The sequence below is a fragment of the Hypanus sabinus genome, chromosome 13, assembly GCF_030144855.1.
Source record: "Hypanus sabinus isolate sHypSab1 chromosome 13, sHypSab1.hap1, whole genome shotgun sequence".
In the NCBI taxonomy this organism is placed as follows: Eukaryota; Metazoa; Chordata; class Chondrichthyes; order Myliobatiformes; family Dasyatidae; genus Hypanus; species Hypanus sabinus.
In genome coordinates, this window is record NC_082718.1 from 92,254,110 (window position 1) to 92,272,898 (window position 18,789).

The following is an 18,789-nucleotide window of genomic DNA, read 5'->3' on the forward strand; positions in this document are numbered from 1 at the left end:
CTCTTTCAGTGAGGCATCTATTATTCTTCTTTTAAAAAAGGGCAAAGACCCAACAGAGTGTTCCTCGTATAGGCCGATCTCTGCTCAATGCTGATGTAAAGATCTTAGCTAAAGTTTTGGCTCATAGATTAGAAACCGTCATTCCCTCCATTATCTCTGATGACCAAACAGGCTTTATTAAAAACCGTTTCCTTTTTTTTAACATCCGGCGTTTATTTAATATCTTATACTCACCTCCAACTGAGATTCCTGAATGTGTTATTTCCCTCGATGCGGAGAAAACATTTGATCGTATAGAGTGGAACTACCTTTTTGCAGTTTTAGAAAAATTTGACCTTGGCCAAAGTTTCATCTCTTGGATCCAATTGCTGTACCTGTGTCCTACTGCCTCTGTTTTAACCAATTTTCAGAAATCCCAAGTATTTAATCTCAAACGTGGCACCCGCCAGGGATGCCCCTTAAGTCCCTTTCTCTTTGTTCTCAAATCGGTTAACTCAACCTCTCTGTGCTCGCCACTGCCTTTTACAGTTTAAGATTGTTCATAGAGCCCATATGTCTAAATCTAAACTATCACGATTCTACCCTAGCGTTAGTCCGCTCTGTGATAAATGCAAGAGGAGCGTGGCCTCTCTCATCCATATGTACTGGTTTTGTCCTAGCTTGGAGAAATTTTGGAAAGATGTCTTCACTACGTTATCGTGTATTCTGAATCAGCACCTAGAACCAAACCCCTTAATTGCTCTGTTCGGTTTTTGGGGCGAGACAGATTTATGTCTGGGTCCGACCAAATGCCGAATATTATCCTTTGCCCCTCTCCTGGCTAGACGCTTGATCCTCCTCAGATGGAGAGATGTTGCCCCGCCCACTCATGCTCAATGGCTTAACGACATCATGGCCTGTTTGGACCTCGAAAAAATTCATTATTCAGTTCTCAATTCGGATCTAAAGTTCCATAAGGTCTGGGGACCTTTTATCGAGTACTTTCATAACCTTCCTCTTGACGGGTTTGTTTTTTTTTCTTTTTGGTCCCTTGCTTTCAACTCTTTTTTTTCTGGTAGAAGGCAGTATTATCCTCTGTTGCTGAGTGTATTCACAGTCTGGGAGTTTGGCTGTCCTGACTTATACTCTCTATATTGTGTTGTGGTCAGTCTGGAGTTGCTGTTGTTTTTTCTTGTGTTGTGGGGCTTGGGAAGGACACTAAGCTTACTTGTCTTTAATTTAGGTGCTTTTTTTTTGCTAAATTCTCTTCCTTTGTAGCATATTGTTATTGTATGCTTAATTTTGCACTGTTTTAATGTTCCTCATTGGGATTTGGGGTTTTTAATTTGTAAAATGTTTTGAAAAACGAATAAAAATTTTTTTTTAAAAAAAGCTTCTTTAGGTATGTGAAGAGGAAAAAATTAGTTAAGACCAAAGTTGGGCTCTTGAAGGTAGAAACAGGTGAATTTATTATGGGGAACAAGGAAATGGCAGATGAGTTGAACAGGTACTTTGGATCTGTCTTCACTAGGGAACACACAGACAATCTCCCAGATGTAATAGTGGCCAGAGGACCTCGGGTAACGGAGGAGCTGAAGGAAATTCACATTAGGCAGAAAATGGTGTTGGGTAGTCTGATGGGACTGAAGGCTGATAAATCCCCAAGGCCTGATGGTCTGCATCCCAGGGTACTTAAGGAGGTGGCTCTAGAAATTGTGGACGCATTGGTAATCATTTTCCAATGTTCTATAGATTCAGGATCAGTTCCTGAGGATTAGAGGATAGCTAATGTTATCCCACTTTTTAAGAAAGGACGGAGAGAGATAACAGGGAATTATAGACCAGTTAGCCTGACGTCAGTGGTGAGGAAGGTGCTGGAGTCAATTATAAAAGATGAAATAATGGCACATTTGGATAGCAGTAACAGGATCAGTCCGAGTCAGCATGGATTTACAAAGGGGAAATCATGCTTAACTTATTTTATGAAATTTTTTTGAGGATGTAACTATGAAAATGGACAAGGGAGAACCAGTGGATGTAGTGTACCTGGACTTTCAGAAGTCCTTTGATAAGGTCCCACATAGGAGATCAGTGGGCAAAATTAGAGCACATGGTTTTGGGGGTAGGGTATTAACATGGATAGAGTATTGGTTGGCGGACAGGAAACAAAGAGTAGGGATTAACAGGTCCTTTTCAGAATGGCACACAGTGACTAGTGGGGTACCGCAATGCTTGGTGTTGGGACCGCAGCTATTTACAATATACATTAATGATTTAGATGAAGGGATTAAAAGTAACATTAGCAAATTTGCAGATGACACAAAGCTGGGTGGCAGATTACTATCTGAATGATGTCAAGTTGTGAAAAGGAGAAGTACAACGAGATCTGGGTGTCCTTGTTCATCAGTCACTGAAAGTAAGCACGCAGGTGCAGCAGACAGTGAAGAAAGCTGATGGCATGTTGGCCTTCATAACAAGGAGAGTTGAGTATAGGAGCAAAGAGGTCCTACTGCAGTTGTACAGAGCCCTGGTGAGACCATACCTGGAGTATTGTGTTTGGTTTTGGTCTCCAAATTTGAGGAGAGACATTCTTGCTATTGAGGGAGTGCAGTGTAGGTTCACGAAGTTGATTCCCGGAATGGCGGGACTGTCATATGTTGAAAGATTGGAGCCACTGTGCTTGTATACACTGGAATTTAGAAGGTTGAGAGGGGATCTGATTGAAACATAAAAGATTATTAAGGGATTGGACACACTAGAGGCAGGAAACATGTTCCTCATGTTGGGAGAGTCCAGAACCAGAGGCCACAGTTTAAGAATAAGGAGTAGGCCATTTAGAACAGAGTTGAGGAAAAACTTTTTCACCCAGAGAGTTGTGGGTCTATGGAATGCTCTGCCTCAGAAGGCAGTGGAAGCCAATTCTCTGTGTGCTTTCAAGAAAGAGTTAGATAGAGCTCTTAAAGATAGCGGAGTCAAGGGATACGGAGAGAAGGCAGGAACGGGGTACTGCTTGTGGATGATCAGCCATGATTACATTGAATGGTGGTGCTTGCTCGAAGGGCCAAATGGCCTACTCCTGCACCTATTGTCTATTGTCACAGGCTACTGTAGAAGCCAAGTCATTGTATATTTAGAGCTGAGGTTGATAGGTTTTTGATTAATCAGGGCATTAAAGGTTATGGGGTGAAGGCAAGAAGTTGGGATTGAGAGGGAAAATTAATCAGGCACGATGGAATGACAGAGCAGACTTGATGAGCCGAATGGAATAATTCTGCTCCTGTGTCTTGTGGTCTGAAACACTGAGACTTCCTTACTGAAGCAGAAAGTTCTAATTTAAACTGATTTTGGCTATGTTGTTGATGTGGAGTTCAGCCAATCCTTTCATCTTCCTCAACTTAAGATTCGAAGTCACTATTTTTTCCCATGTAGATTCTACAGGAATTTACTTTTACTGCCTGTTGTCTTTTGATTAGGTACAGTAGTAATTTACTTCCCTCAATATTTGGTGAATCATTGCTCTGTACCGTTTGGTATAGTTGGTGCTCATAACTGGAAACAGTACTCCCCCTGCAGACTAATTGAAGCAATGTGCAGGTTCAGCTTTAGTTTTGTATTTTATATCTTTAGATATAAACCAAGCTATAGCAAATATCTGTCTGTGCACATCAAGACTCCTTTACTCACAGCTTTAAAATCTTAACGTTAAAGGTATATTTACTTTCCTATTGTTACTTAATACATTATTTCATAGTCTTTTCTATAATGCTCATTGTATTGACCTTTCTGTGGTTTATTGTAATGCTTAAATTGGAATCATCTGCTGATTTAGTTTTTCCTTTGCTGATCAGTTAGTTAAATCTCAGTAATTTGAACATACAGTAAGTGTAACAATGGTCATTATAAAATGGCAATGAATAATCTATAAATCATAAAAATTGCAGATGCTGGGCATCTGAATGACAAACACAAAATGCTGTAAACACTCTAAGTTAGGCAGCATCTGTTGAAAGAGAAATACTTTGGGTCAAATTCCATATCCCAACTCCCATTTCCCAATCAGTAAAATGCTTTTTCCATCACCTTGTTCATTCTTGTAAATGTCTATCCATTTGGCCACATTCCATTGAAGTTAATTCGCTTTGGCCTTTGTACTTTAGTAAAAGTCCTTTTACAACTCCCAGATGAGATGAATCAATTTACCTGTTCAAAGCAGAAAATGGAGATTGTTGATAATAGTGAGTAATCAGACCAGCATCTATAAAGACTGAAGCTGTCTCCCTGCTTCTCTTTTACCCACAGATGTTGGCTAAATTTCTGAGGTTTCTCTCAAGTTTTTCTTTTTTTTTAATTTAACCTATTTTACATTTAAGATTGGTCAAACTCATCCTCCCATTTAGAACTCTGTAATGTCTTACTTTGAGTAACCCCTTTTACTTCAAGTATTTTGAAGACTTCTGCCAGTACCTTGCTAATACCTGGAATGTTAACTGGCTTTCAAGGCTGTCAACATCAGCGTGTCCAAAGTCCTGCCAATATCATAACTTGTATATAATCCTGTTCACTCAGCAGCCACTGGATTGTGTTGACATTGATTCAGATTCAATTTTCATAGAGATCAAAGCCATTTATGGCTTCACATCTTTTCTCTTTTCTTTGCTGTATACGTCTCTAATACAGACTGTATCCAGGTTATGTAAAGAGCCTTGGATTGTTCCTAGGAACAGAAGTTTCCCCATAAGAGAAACATGTATTTTCTACATTAACCCATGTGATATCACTATATACATTTGCTCCATCGTGGCACCCTCCCCACCATTGAAAATATTTTCAAAAGGTGTGGCCTCAAAAAGATTGCATCTTCATTAAAGGCCTTCATCATTCAAGAAATGCCCCCTTCGCTTTATTCCAATCAGAGCGGAACAGGAGTCTGAAGATCCACACTCAGCAATTCAGAAACCACTTCTCTGTTACCAGATTCCTGAACAGTCCATAATACTTGCCCCAATTTCACATTATTTATTTATTTATTTATTTTGAAATATGTAGTGATTGTATTAGTTTGAACTGTGTTGCTGCTGCAAAGCAACAAAAATACTTTACGAAACGGTGATAATAAGCCATTTACAAACGAGAAAATCTGCAATTGCTGGAAATCCAAGCAACACACAAAATGCTGGAGGAACTCAGCAGGCCAGGCAGCTTCTATAGAAAAGAGTAAATAGTCGACAGTTTGGACTGAGCCATTCATCAGGACTGCAGAAAAAGATGAGTCAGAGAAGAGAGGAGGAAGAAACACAAGGTGATAGGTGAAACCTGGAAGGGGAGCAGGGGTGAATTAAAGAACTGGGAAGTTGATTGGCAAACAGCTGGAGAAGGAGAAATCTGATGGGAGAGGACAGAAGACCATGGAAAAAAGAAAAGAGGGAGGAACACCAGTGGGAGGCGATGGGCAGGTAGGGAGATAAGGTGAGAGAAGGAAAAGTGAATGGTGAGGGGGGGTGATGAGGGCATTACCAGAAGTTCGAGAAATCAATGTTCATACCATCAAGTTGGGGGCTACCCAGACAGAATATAAGGTGTTGCTCCTCAAACCTGAGAATGACCTCATTGTGACATGGACTGACATGACACAATAATCCAAATTCAGATTCTATAATTTTGTTTCATTAAATATTCATCCTAACAATTCCTATAATTAAACTAATGATAGGAATATATGCAATATCCAGCCATTAGTGTATACCATGAAACTATTTATTTTTACTAGCTTCAGAAATACTTTTTTTTAAAAAGTTCTCCCATGCATTTGCAAAGTCAGATTACCATTAGTCAGTTCATTTGTAACTCAGGAAGTCCTTTCATTTTCATGTTTCTACTGTCACTATCTTTTAACATAATCCATAAATTTGCTTATCAAGATTTTTGCGATCATCTTAAATGTCTTGTTGTCACTTGTAAATTGTTTGCTTGGTACATCTGCTCTGTGCTTCATTGGAATGAATGACAAGGCCCATCTGTAAGCAGTTCTCCTAATGGCTATGTCCAATTTCAATTTAGATTAAATTTTCCAGCTTGTTTTGTGGCAATTTAAATGTATTATTTTTCTTTTTATGTATTTTGCTTCATTGTACTTTTTCACAGGCTGAGAGAAGAGTATAACACCTTCAATCTTTTCCTTTTTGTTCTTTTCCATTAAGATTGCTACTTTTGTACATTCAACCTCAGTTTTCAACTGTAACTGATGGTTTTCTCCAGGAATAAGTTGAACATTTTAGTCATCAATTTGTGATAGGAATCTCATCCTTTTCAGTAAAGTTATGATGCGGTTAAAACTTTAATTTCCCCTGATTTTTTAGGCACTTACTGTGTGGTTCTGCTAACCAACAGTGGTTTCTTCTGGGTTTCATGTCTTCAGCTTGCTAGACTTCAGAAAGGTAAGATTTGTACTGCCTTTAATGGTAAATCATTAGGCTGTAAGGGTAGAGTTTAGACAACTTGATGAAGTAAACATATAGCATCTTGTCTTCATCATATGAGCATTGAGTACAATAGCTGGGATGCCATATTACAGTTGTATGAGAAATTGGTAATCCCACACCTAGAATATTGTGCACAGTTCTATTGCTATGTTATAGGAAGCTTCTGATTAAGCTAGAGAGGTACAGAAAAGTTTTATGAGGGTATTTCTGGGATAGGAGTGTTAAAGTTGCAAGAAGAGACTGGATATGCTCAGACTGTTTTCTCTGAAGTAAAGGAGGCTGAAATTTTAATAAAAGAATTCATGAGGGGCATAGTTAAGTGGATAGTCACAGTTTTCTTCCCATTATAGGGGAGTCTAAAGCAGGAGGGCTAGGTTTAAAGAGGGCAAAGATTTAAAGAGCACCTGAGTGTCATGAGGTATGGGTATATAGGTTGAGCTGTCAGAGGAAATGGTTGAGGCTGGTACAAATGTTTAAAAGACAATTGGACAAGTTCATAGATAGGAACGGGCCAAACATAAGGCAAATAGGACAAAAGGAACTCTCCTGCTGTAGTTGTTGCTGTTTCCTTTATGTATATCATTTCTTTCTCATTACTGTTGGTGGCTGAGACCCATCGTTAGATTCCAAGTTTCTTATTGAATGGCATCAAACTTCTTGGACTAACCTTTGAAGAATGGTACAGAGAAAGTAATTTAGAGATTTTAAAACTTCAGTACTATTTGTTTCTGATGGTTTTCATTTTATTTTACAGCAATTGAAACAAAGGACTTCAATACAATAAAAATGGTAAGACTTCTAGATTTTAATGGTTATCTCTTAATAATTCCAGAAATATATTGCAGTTAATTTTAAAATTGTTTTTTTCTCTTCATTAGCTGAAAGAACAAATGAAGATCAGATTTGTGCAGGCTGAAGATAAACACACAGCTGGCTGTAACCATGCAGTGATCGCTGGTTTGCAAAGTAACATTAAACTGCTTGTTGGTGTAAGTGAATTCCTTCTTTTCATTGGGCATTAGTCATTTGACATTTATCTGTAAGAGTGATCTAAATTCTCAGTTTCTGATATAAAATCTCCAGTTCTTGAAGAAATCAAGATCACTTAAACACTTCAGAATTCAAATCTGAGCCCAGTGTGAAATCACTGATGATTTGAATTTTGGCAGGGATGAAGGTCTAACTTGTTCTTTCCATTGTGTCTCAGCATTTTTGTTCCACTTACAGAAGGGTGAACTTCTGTAAGATATAAAGAGTGGATTTTTGTGTCTGAGAAGAGTGTCTTGTATGAAGTAGTATATGTTTTTTAATAATAAATTAGAAACACAAAAAAACGTGAAAAGTTAGGGACAGTAAACCAGAAATTCCTACGTGCATCTTCTTTGGGAAATGAGTGCTTTACTGTTGCATATCAGTTTAATCTGGTGGAAATCCTTGTCAAAATGGTAGGAAATTTGATACCCAACTTTTTGGTGGGATATTTTTATTTGGAAAAATGTCTGTTTTCTGGTATAATGACCAGTTTCACATGACATCAAAATACAGCAACAAGCAGAATTAATTATTGGTGCAAACTTCAACTGATTGTCTGAAAACTGCTTGGAGATTAGAGATACCAATCCTATTTTGCTATCCGCAATTCTCCTGCTATTTAAAGGATCAGAACTTAAACTGCATTCTTTTTCGTCGCTGAAAACTATGATCAAGATTACAGTCACTCTTACATTTCTGGCATTGGGATCATTCTGGGCTGTTCCTGCTGATTTTCGTTTGGCATACCTCAGTTTGCAGCCCGCTGCTAAGGTAACCCAAACTGCATTCATTACCAAAAAGAAATGTCATTTGCTCTTCTGAAACCCAATGGACTGCTCTATGGGCAAACCATGCATTATGATAACTGTTTGATTCTCTCCCATCACCCCCCCCCCCCACAACTGGCATTAAAAACTACAAAATGGACTGCAGTTACTTGCCGAGACTAAACCTTCCCCTCATCTGTTATCTCTGTTTACAATGGCATTGACGTGCCAGCATCAGGATATGCATAACATGCAAAGGGCATTTGCATAAAATGTGCAAATAATCTCTGAAGTTTCATTACTTTCCTATTAACAAAAGCTAAACTTTATGGATTTATATACCATTGTGTTTTAGGGTATCGGTGACAGTGTATTATCAACATGGAATGTGAATAACGTCAAGGAACTGGAGGCCGGTAATGTAGTTGATTCATCCATAGTGAAAGGTAAACATAAAATTTAAACATACTGAAGCACTGAAAAGTGTTCATTGTAATAAAATTTTGTTAAAATATTTACTGTTTTTATGTGTGTTATTAGCATAACTTCCAATGGTACCTTAATTATATTTTGTCATCAGAATGAAATGTTCAAGCACATACCTGATGTGTCCTACCTATCCTGTCTGCTTTCATGAATTTTTCTGCTGCCTCGTGACTCATCTGACCAACTACTTATTGATGTTTACTATTCAATACCCCATTAGTGTATCCATCATCCTATGCATAATGCTGCTTTAGTTTTCTGTCAACTTTCACTTAAATGGTAAGATTAAGTACATGCCATGTGTTGAAATTTGAATTAATCTCTGTATAAGAATTGGCTGGTGTGTGTTTGAGTATATGTGTTTTCTTTTTTTGACAGTATGACTGTACCCATTTCATCCAGATATATTTTCTTAACTTGAAAAAACCTTTTGCAAATGCATAGGCTATGACCTGACACCACCTCAATTACTTCCTCCTAAGCTCTCTTAACTGTATCATCTAACACTGTCCTGCTGTTTTCTCCCACTTTCCCTCCCAATTCAAGACCTTACACTTAAAATCTTTTGCATTAATGAACAGGTCTAAGTCCTGCACAGCAAATTGGGAATCTTTCATCTACCCTGTAGACTCTTCCCTGGTTGTCATTGTATGCAATTTCTCTCTGTACTTGCTGGTAGGGTATGCCTCTTAAAGACCAACATCCTTGTGGAATTTTTGTGCAGCAAAGAGTGCAAATACTGTATTGTGGCAGCCTGCACACATGGGACTCATACTGCCATCGGGAGCCGCGAGCAGACACACGGTCTGCTCGGGGCAGACCTTCCGGGGACAGTCGGTCATCACGTCCGCCCCGCAGATCGCAGGGACCCATGGGAGGGGAGATTTAAGCACGCGATTTTTGTTTAGTAGTGTGTTGCACGCGACTACATTGGTAACCAGCAACTCAGCAACCAGCCATGAGTCCGAGCAACTTGCACAGCACGGTCTCTCTGAAACTCTGGACTTTCTGGGCCAGTCAGCCCCACATTTGGTTCGAGCAGGCTGAGGCCCAGTTCAATATCAGAGACATTATAGATGACGCCACGCTGTATTACTATGTGGTCAGCGTGCTCAACCAGGAGAAGGCGGGCCAGATCATCGACTTCCTACGCCAGCCGCCAATGGAGGACAGGTACACTAAGCTTAAGGTGCTCCTGATCCGTACCTTCGGACTCTCCCACCACGAATGGGCCGCGAGGCTCCTACACGTGGACGGCCTGGGCAACCGCTCACAATCCGAGCTCATGAATGATATGCTGGCGCTCATGGATGGCCATAAGCCGTGCCTTTTATTCCTCGAGCAAATGCCAGAAGACATTTGCCTCCTCACGAGTGAGGATTTCAGTGACCCACACAGGGTTGCGGCTAAAGCAGACGTCCTTCGGCAGAGCAAGCAACGTGGAGTAGCCTCCATTGGCCTAGCCGTGATCGTGCACCCCAAAGCCCAGGCCCCACAACCGAAGCCGCCGAGACCCACGGGGGGATAAAGACGAAAGTTCGGAACAGTGTTGTTTCTATCACCAAAGATGGGGCTCAGGCACGCGCCGCTGCCGTCCACCATTTGCTTTTCCAGGAAACGTTGGGGCCAGCCGTTGCTAATGGCTTCGACAGCTGGCCACCGAGACAGCCTCCTGTGCCTCTGGGACCGACACTCCGGATGGCGCTTCCTAGTAGACACCGGGACCAAAGTCAATGTACTCTCCCCCTCAAACATGGACACTTGTAATGCAGTCCCTGGCTCCGAACTCACCGCCACAAATGGCACCAGTATTCGGACGTACTATCTCACTGCATTTCGGGTCCAGCCGTTTCAGTTGGACTTTCGTGTTGGCAGCAGTGTCACAGCCACTACTAGGGACAGATTTCCCATGAGCCAATTGCCTCCTGGTCGACCTAAAAGGCCGGCGCTTGGTCCACGCCGAGACGTTCCAGACTTTCCAGCTCAGAGAAGCCAAGCTACCGGCCCTCCACCTGGATTCCATGACCCTCTCGGGTAACGAATTTGCCAGGGTGTTGGCGGAATTCTTCTCCATAGTCACCCCGCAGTTCTCCACGGCCGACCCCAAGCATGGCGTGCAGCACCACATCCCCACGCAAGGACCGCCACTGCACGCCGGAGCTCATAGTCTTCCACCTAACAAGCTCCACCTCACCAAGGAGGAGTTCCATAAGATGGAAGAGATGGGAATCATACGCCGCTCAGACAGCCCTTGGGCATCCCCACTGCACATGGTGCCCAAGGCTGGAGGAGGATGGAGGCCCTCCTGAGACCACAGAAGGCTCAATGACGCCACAACTGCTGACAGATACCAGGTATCCCACATCCAGGACTTCACGGCGAACCTGCACAGAGCGACCATCTTCTCGAAAATCGACCTGGTCAGGGGATACCATCAGATCCCAGTGCACCCCGACAATGTGCCCAAGACAGCCCTCATCACCCCATTCAGCTTGTTCAAATTCCTGAGGATGCCTTTTAAGTCTCAAGAATGCAGCCCAAACTTTCCAAAGGCTCATGGACTCAGTGGGACGTGGCCTGGATTTCGTTTTCATTTACTTACACAATATCCTGGTGGCCAGCAGTTCGCACCAAGAGCACGTGGCACATTTGCGCCAGCTCTGCCAGCGCCTGAACAACCACGGACTGGCAATCAATCCGGCGAAGTGCCAGTTAGGGCTGACGGAGATCGACTTCTTGGGCCACAGAGTCAACCGACAAGGTCCAGGCCATCCGCCAGTTCCCCAAACCCAGCATGGTCAAGGGCTTGCAGGAGTTCGTAGGGATGGTCAACTTTTATCATTGATTCGTGCCGGCGGCAGCCCACATCATGAGACCCTTGTTCCGCCTGATGGCCGGCAAGGCCAAAGAAGTGGCATGGGACTCGGAGTCCACAGAGGTGTTCAAGCAGACCAAGGAGGCACTGGCAAAGGCGGCCCTCCTAGTGCACCCGAGAGTCGATGTACCCACGGCACTCACAGTCAACGCTTCCGACACGGCAGTTGGCGGAGTCCTGGAGCAGCTTGTCAAGGACCAGTGGCAACCACTCGCTTTCTTCAGCTGGCACCTACGGCCACCAGAGGTGAAGTACAGCGCCTTCGACAGAGAGTTGCTTGCGCTCTACCTGGCTTTCTGGCGTTTTTGGTACTTCTTCGAGGGAAGGGAGTTCACCATGTATACGGACCACAAGTCCCTCACTTTTACACTGGCCAAGGTATTGGACCCATGGTCGGCTCAGCAGCATGTCTTTTATTTCAGAATTCACCACGGATGTCCACCACATTGCAAGGAAGAACAACGTTGTTGCCAACACACTGTCTCGCCCCTGCCTCCACTCAGTAGGCATATCGTCCACAGGAGTAGACTATGCAGCACTGGTGGAAGCACAATGGTCGGACACCGAGATCCCGGCTTACTGCATTGCCGTTTCAGGGCTCTAGTGGGAGGACGTTTCCATCGGCCCAGTAGCGGATCGACTCCTGTGTGACGTGTCTACCGGCAAACCCCGACCAGTGGCAAGGAGGTACTGGGTGTTCGACACGCTGCAGGACCTGGCCAACCAGTCCATCCTGGCGTCCATCAAGCTGGTAGCAGACAGATTCGTCTGGCACGGTTTGCGCAAACAGGTCAAGCACTGGGCCAGGACCTGCGTACATTGCCAGACCGCAAAAGTCCAGTGGCACATGAAGGCTCCCCTCCAGCAGTTCCAGCCGATGCAAAGGAGGTTCCAACACATCAATGTGGACATCGTCGGCCCCCTGCCAGTCTCCCAGGGTGCCAGGTATATCTTTACCATGGTAGACAGGTTCACCAGGTGGCCGGAAGCCATACCACTCGCAGACACGTCCACTGAGTTCTGCACCAGGGCGCTCATTGCCAACAGGATCGCCAGGTTCAGCCTCCCAACGAACATCACCTCTGACAGAGGGGCGCAGTTCACATCTGGTTTGTGGACAGCACTGGCGCAGCTCCTGGTCACCCAGCTGCATCACACCACAGCGTACCATCTCCAGTCCAAAGGTTTGATAGAGCGATTCCACCGGCATCTCGTCGGCCCTGATGGCGTGCCTCAGGGGCCCCAACTGGACAGATGAGCTTCCCTGGGTCCTACTGGGCATCTGCACAGCCCCCAAGAAGGACCTGGGCACCTCCTTGGCGGAGTTGGTCAACGGCATCCCTCTGACGGTCCCGGGCGAGTTTGTACCAGAGACCTGAGATTCGGAAGAAACTCCAGCAACGGTGCTAACGAGGTTGCGGGACAAGGTAGGGACTCTGGCACCGGTCCCGATCTCCAGGCATGGTCCCATGCCATCCTTCACCCCTAAAGCTCCTGAAGACCTCCAAGACTGTTGAGTATGTTTTTATTTGCGCAAGTCACCTCTACAGCGGCCGTACGAGAGACCCTTCAAGGTGATCCGGCACAACAGATCCACTTGTGTCGTGGAGGTGGGTGGCTGGGAAGAGACTTTTCAGTGGACCGCCTCAAACTGGTGCACTTAGACATTGAGCAACCAGTGAGGGTACCTGCACCACGCCGGCAAGGCCAGCCACCCAGGCAAGCCACACAGACTCGGGGCTCCACTCTCCCGATGGACGTTTCTTGGGGGGGTGCGGTGGGTGGTATGGCGGCCTGCACACATGGGACTTGAACCAGCATAGGGAGCCACAGATAGATGAGCGGTCCGCTTGGGGCGGATCCTCCGGGGACGGTCTGACGTGATGTCTGCCCCGCAGGTCGCAGGGACCCATGGAAGGGGAGATATAAGTGCGTGATCTTGAATCAGTAAAGTCATTCAGAGTTCAGCTCTATCTGCCTCCATGTATTTCTTTAGTAACACGTTGTGGACGACTGCAGTATATCAGATTGTGTGCTTTGCAAAGTGGCACAGACCTATTTTACTGCATAGTACTGGGGAGTACATCCTAATGCATTTAGTATTTTAAAAAACATTCATGGCTGGTTTAGAGATTTATTTGTAGAAAAGGGTTATGAATGTTTGTCTTCCATCTACTGTGCTAATTGTTAATCAAAAATGCATCAATTTCTTGGCACATTTTGCTTCCAATCCAATTCAGATTGAAGTTATCACAGGTGGAAGATTTCAAAGTTTGTAAGAACTAAAATCAAACAGGTGGAAATTGAAAGGTGGTCTCCATAACTAGGAGGATTATTTTGCAATGATTTATCTTTTTGTGTAGCTTTGTTGGTTGGAACAGGAAAGGAAGGAAGATTTCATGCTAGTTTATAATTCTCCTTCATACTTTTTTGGATAAAATTTGTAACAAATTCTATTTTATAAATTTAGGTGTTAAGAAGTGTCAAATTATTGGGAATACAATATTTATCCTGGACGATAATGTAAGTTTAATTCAATGTATTTTACATTTCGTTTGGTAATATTTAATCTTCCCCTCACCACACTTTTCCTTTAAATTCTAATTTCCTGTTTTTTTTGGTTCAGTATTTCCTCAGTACATGGGATGCTTATGCTCTTGTCATGGTCTGGTACTGGCCCTTTGTTGAAATTCAGGATTTTTTGGTGACTGCAGAGGGTGATTCTTCTTCCATTTCCAAGTAAGAAAAATATGCTGTGTAGTAATATAGGCTTCCTTCTGTGATTTTTAGATTTTTCTATTTGTTTAATTAATTAATTTTGTTGCATGGGATCTGTTTCTTTTCCTCCAGAGTGTAGCAGATAATTTGAATTATTTGTAGAATCATAAACATCATTTGTTTACTTCTACTGACATAAATCAAACTCCATTTTGCTATGACATTGTAAGAAAATATTTGCTCCTGTTATTGATTCTATAAAGAATTAATTTAGCAAGTTTTGCTGGGAAATTTTAAAGGAGAGTTGAAAAGGACAAGCAGATTAAAAGGAAGTAATATCTTCATGAAATATTCATGAAACATTACCAAGGCTTTTTTTAAGGAATAGATGATGTAGGTTGTCAATGCTATTGAATCATGCATATTGCTTACAAATCCTGTAAACGTAATTCCAGGCCATTTCCATCATACTTTTTTGGCAAAATGGCATATCTACTGCTTTACTTTGTGCAATTCTGTAAGGTTATGCTGTTCTTTTGTGTGTGTTCATAGTTGTTGTGTTCTGACTCTGGTTATTTGTAAAACTATCCCTCTTCATCACCTTAATATTAGATGCATCATTATCCACGTAGAACACAAGCTCTGGAATTCCTTACTTGTATTCTTTTACTTCCTTCTGCCTTTAAAATCCCACACTTTGACCAAACAAATAGTTATCCCTCTCAATACCTCCTTTGAGCTCATTGCTTTTCCTTGTACTTAGTGTTTTTTGGGACAAATCTTCAGTGTTAAAGGTGGTGCTATACATGCAAATAGCTATTGTTACTGAATGATTTCTAATTTAGTGTCCTCTTTAATAGGCAAAGCATTGCTAACTTGAAACTTGTGGCTTTGACAGTCGCAGTGAACAATGAGGTAACATTTTATGTATTTTTCCCAATGTTATTAATGGATATTGGTTGCTTTTGTGGAATTTTATTTTTATTGAACATCAACTTTACTCTTCTTGAATTGTTTTCTAGAAAAAGTCTCTTCTGAAAGTCATTGTTTTAAACTAGAGCTAATTTCAGCGAAGTTCTTGTATTTTGTACCCAGAACTGAAAACAAATTTGGGTATATGATTATTTACAGATGAGAAATCTCTTGGTGTATTCTTTTCCTACGATGAAACTCCTGTACTCATTGGAAGTGGCAAATGTTTCAGCTCTGGTTCAAACAGATATTGGTCAGGTAAGAGCTGATCATAATATATCCCAAGTGATTGGAAATATCTTTTCACTTTGAAATAAGTCACAAAAGAATGATTGTAAATTACACATGTCAAAGGGCAAGCTTTAGTTTTGTGCCTGCAAATGAATGATTTTATAATGAATTTGTTTGCAATTAAATTATTACACACTTGAACTGGAGTTTGCATATCTGCAGTCAGCAATAAACTGCATAAACAGTCAACAATCAATTGCATGAATAGTTACTTTATTATAATTTGTTTATTAACAACATTTTAATAACTGCATTATTTTCAAATAATAAACCCTAAGTCATGCTACCATAGTTAATATTTTTGATTTTTCTAATTTCAATGTACAATTTTGGTCTTTTTATATTTACTTATGACGTACAATCGGCCCTCCTTATCCGCGGGGGATTGGTTCCGGGACCACCCCCCCCCCCCCCCCCACAGATACCAAAAAACGTGGATGCTCCTGTCCCTTATTTAACCGTCTCAGTGTGGTGGACTTTAGGACCTAGTGGAGCTCAGGACCTGCCACCCGCAGTGTTTCTGTTCCATTGATGGAAAACGATCACGATTGAAAATAAAGTGGAAATAATAGAGCGATCAGAAAGAGATGAAACGCTATCAGTCATTGGAAAAGCGTTAGGCTACAGTCGGTCAACGATTGGAACAATTTTAAAGGATAAAGTGATAATAATGGAGCGTGTGAAGGCCCTGCCCCAATGAAAGCTACACTTATTACTAAGCAACGCAGTGGTTTAGTTATTGAAATACATACTTAAGTGTTTTATATGCTTAGAAAGGTAAAATATATACTATGTACTAAGACAAACGTTTGACTAACTAAGTAATACCGAATGTACCTGTTCCGACTTAAAGAATGTCTGTTTTCTTTTCGATTCCCAACCTGCAGTAACCTATATGCATCTTCCCGTATACTTTAAATCATCTATAGATTACTTATAATACCTAATAAAATGTAAATGCTATGTAGATAGTTGTTATACTGTATTGTTTAGGGAATAATGACAAGAAAAAAATGTCTGTACGTGCTCAAACAACGAGTGCTGGAGAGAGAACTTCCAGATTTTCCCAATCCGCGGTTGGTTGAACCTGCACATGCGGAACCTGCGGATAAGGAGGGCCGACTGTATTTGGAGACCAGTTGAACTGACAAATCTACGCAATACCATTCCCCAACTAACTTTTCCAATTGCATACATTCCAATTATTTGAGCCAGCACTGAGATCTAAAATCAAGTGGATTTAGAAAATCTGATTTCTACCTTGCCACTCCATTGCTGCATTGGAGTTGACATGATTTGTTGGGTAAAACTGGACAAGCTGAAGCATTGATAATTGATTTGTATAATTTTTGATATAGGATACCATATATATTTTGGAAGGACTTTATGAAAATCAGAAAAGGTAGGAAAATATTCACCAGTAAAATACAGAAATTCTTTTATGTTTGCATTTTATAAATAGGCTATACTCATTACAATTTTTGTTTATTGCATGTAACTATTTTACAGGAATGTCAAAGCTGATGAGAAATAGTCATTTATGTGTAGTTATTTCATACTTTCAGGAGCTGTAGTTCACCCAAAGGAGTCATTTCTACAGTTGCGATGAGATGTTTAACAGAAGCATTGCCAGAAAACAGGTAAAAACAAAGTACGGTAAAAAGTAACATTGTTTTTAAAAAAAAACAACAACTACGTTGATAATCAAAACATCAATAGAAAATAGAAAAAATTAACCATGCTAGTCTTTTGCTTTTCATGTGTTGAACGCTCATTTATCACTTTACTACTTGACCCTTCTCTTTTGACCGCTTTGTCCTTTCCTCTATGCTTGATCTACTCCCCTTCTCTCATTCTAACCTTTCTCTGCCTCCTGCGCTCATCCCCCCTCCCCCCCCCCGCCACTATCTTCTAGAACCAACTGGAGGGTAGGCTCAATTCATTGTGAAAGCATGCTAGGATAACTGTTTTACATTGACTTTAGTTCTACCACTTTACCTTCCCATTCTCTGATACATTTTGTGCGATGAAATGAAATATAGAATATATCTGCTTCACTTGTGTGCTGAATTAGTTTGTGAAATCAGTGAGATTCGCTGTTTAGCTTGGATATTTCATGGACTGGGACAGGATACGTGATTGGATTTTGGGTGATGATACAAAGATGGTAGTTTAACAAATTATGAGGATGATATGCATCCTGCAAAATGATACTGATGGGTTTAGTGAGATGACTGATGGAGTATAATGAGGGGAACTGTGGAGTTACCACAGTTTCCCTCATCATATTCCTCATTAAAGAAAAATGTAAAAGCAAAATTTCTTCTGTTGCTTACAGTGTGTCTGTCTCGCTCTGGATCTCGGGCTTTCCAGGAAGAACATCACAAAATGTGATACAAAAAATGATGAGAGTGTGCATGAAGCACAAAAAAAGTAGTATAAAGATGCAGCAAGAAAGTCCAGTAGAATTTTGGCTTTCCTACGTATTTTCATTTAACATAGTAAGGCTAGTTCGATTGTCAAGTCTATAGCAATACTGATGAAGGGACTTGACTTGAAATGTTGGCTCTTTATTCCTCTCTATAGATGCTGCCTACCCTTACATGTTCCTCCAGCATTTTATATTTTACTTGTATTAATTTTTCCTATAAACCTGTTCTTCTATCTAACCTGCATTTGGGTCAAGTTATTGTTAGCAATTAACCTGTGACCTTTGGCATGTTGGAAGAAACTGAGCAGCTGGAAGAAACATAGGAAGAATATGCACAAAAAGAACTCCACACGTAATGCATTGGAGGACACATTGAAGCTGCATGTATCATCTGCTTCATTGGCCATTATTACAATGTGTATGAAGAATAGAAGCAAGAATAGTTTTGAAGCACTTTTACAAACACTGATGTGGAGTACTTCATACAGATTTGGTCTGTATCAGAATATTTCTTCAACCATTTCAAGGAAGAGGAGGAATTTCTTTGAGAGTTGTGAATCTCTGGAATTTTTCTTTTTTCTCAATGAGTGGTAGAGGATAAATGAATATATTCAAGATGACAGATATTTAAACTACAGGATAAATGAGGAGTCTGGGGAGAGAACTAGAAAAGGATGATGCCAAGTTGGATTAGTATTTCATAGTATGATTGCATAAAATCAATGGAAGAAAGACAACTGAGAAGAGTGCATTTTGGAA

General features: G+C 41.4%; 1 protein-coding gene across 1 annotated transcript in view; it reads left to right on the top strand.

Annotated features, from left to right (window-relative positions):
• The window catches only part of kntc1 (kinetochore associated 1), a 162,983-nt gene that overhangs the window by 8,998 nt on the left and 135,196 nt on the right, over window positions 1-18,789 (top strand). Inside the window, exons 5-14 of the mRNA XM_059988223.1 lie at window positions 6,336-6,413; window positions 7,213-7,247; window positions 7,337-7,447; window positions 8,613-8,703; window positions 14,089-14,141; window positions 14,245-14,357; window positions 15,197-15,251; window positions 15,468-15,566; window positions 16,958-17,001; window positions 17,165-17,239. Of these exons, the coding sequence (XP_059844206.1) occupies window positions 6,336-6,413; window positions 7,213-7,247; window positions 7,337-7,447; window positions 8,613-8,703; window positions 14,089-14,141; window positions 14,245-14,357; window positions 15,197-15,251; window positions 15,468-15,566; window positions 16,958-17,001; window positions 17,165-17,239 (754 nt within the window). The remainder of the gene's footprint in view (window positions 1-6,335; window positions 6,414-7,212; window positions 7,248-7,336; window positions 7,448-8,612; window positions 8,704-14,088; window positions 14,142-14,244; window positions 14,358-15,196; window positions 15,252-15,467; window positions 15,567-16,957; window positions 17,002-17,164; window positions 17,240-18,789) is intronic.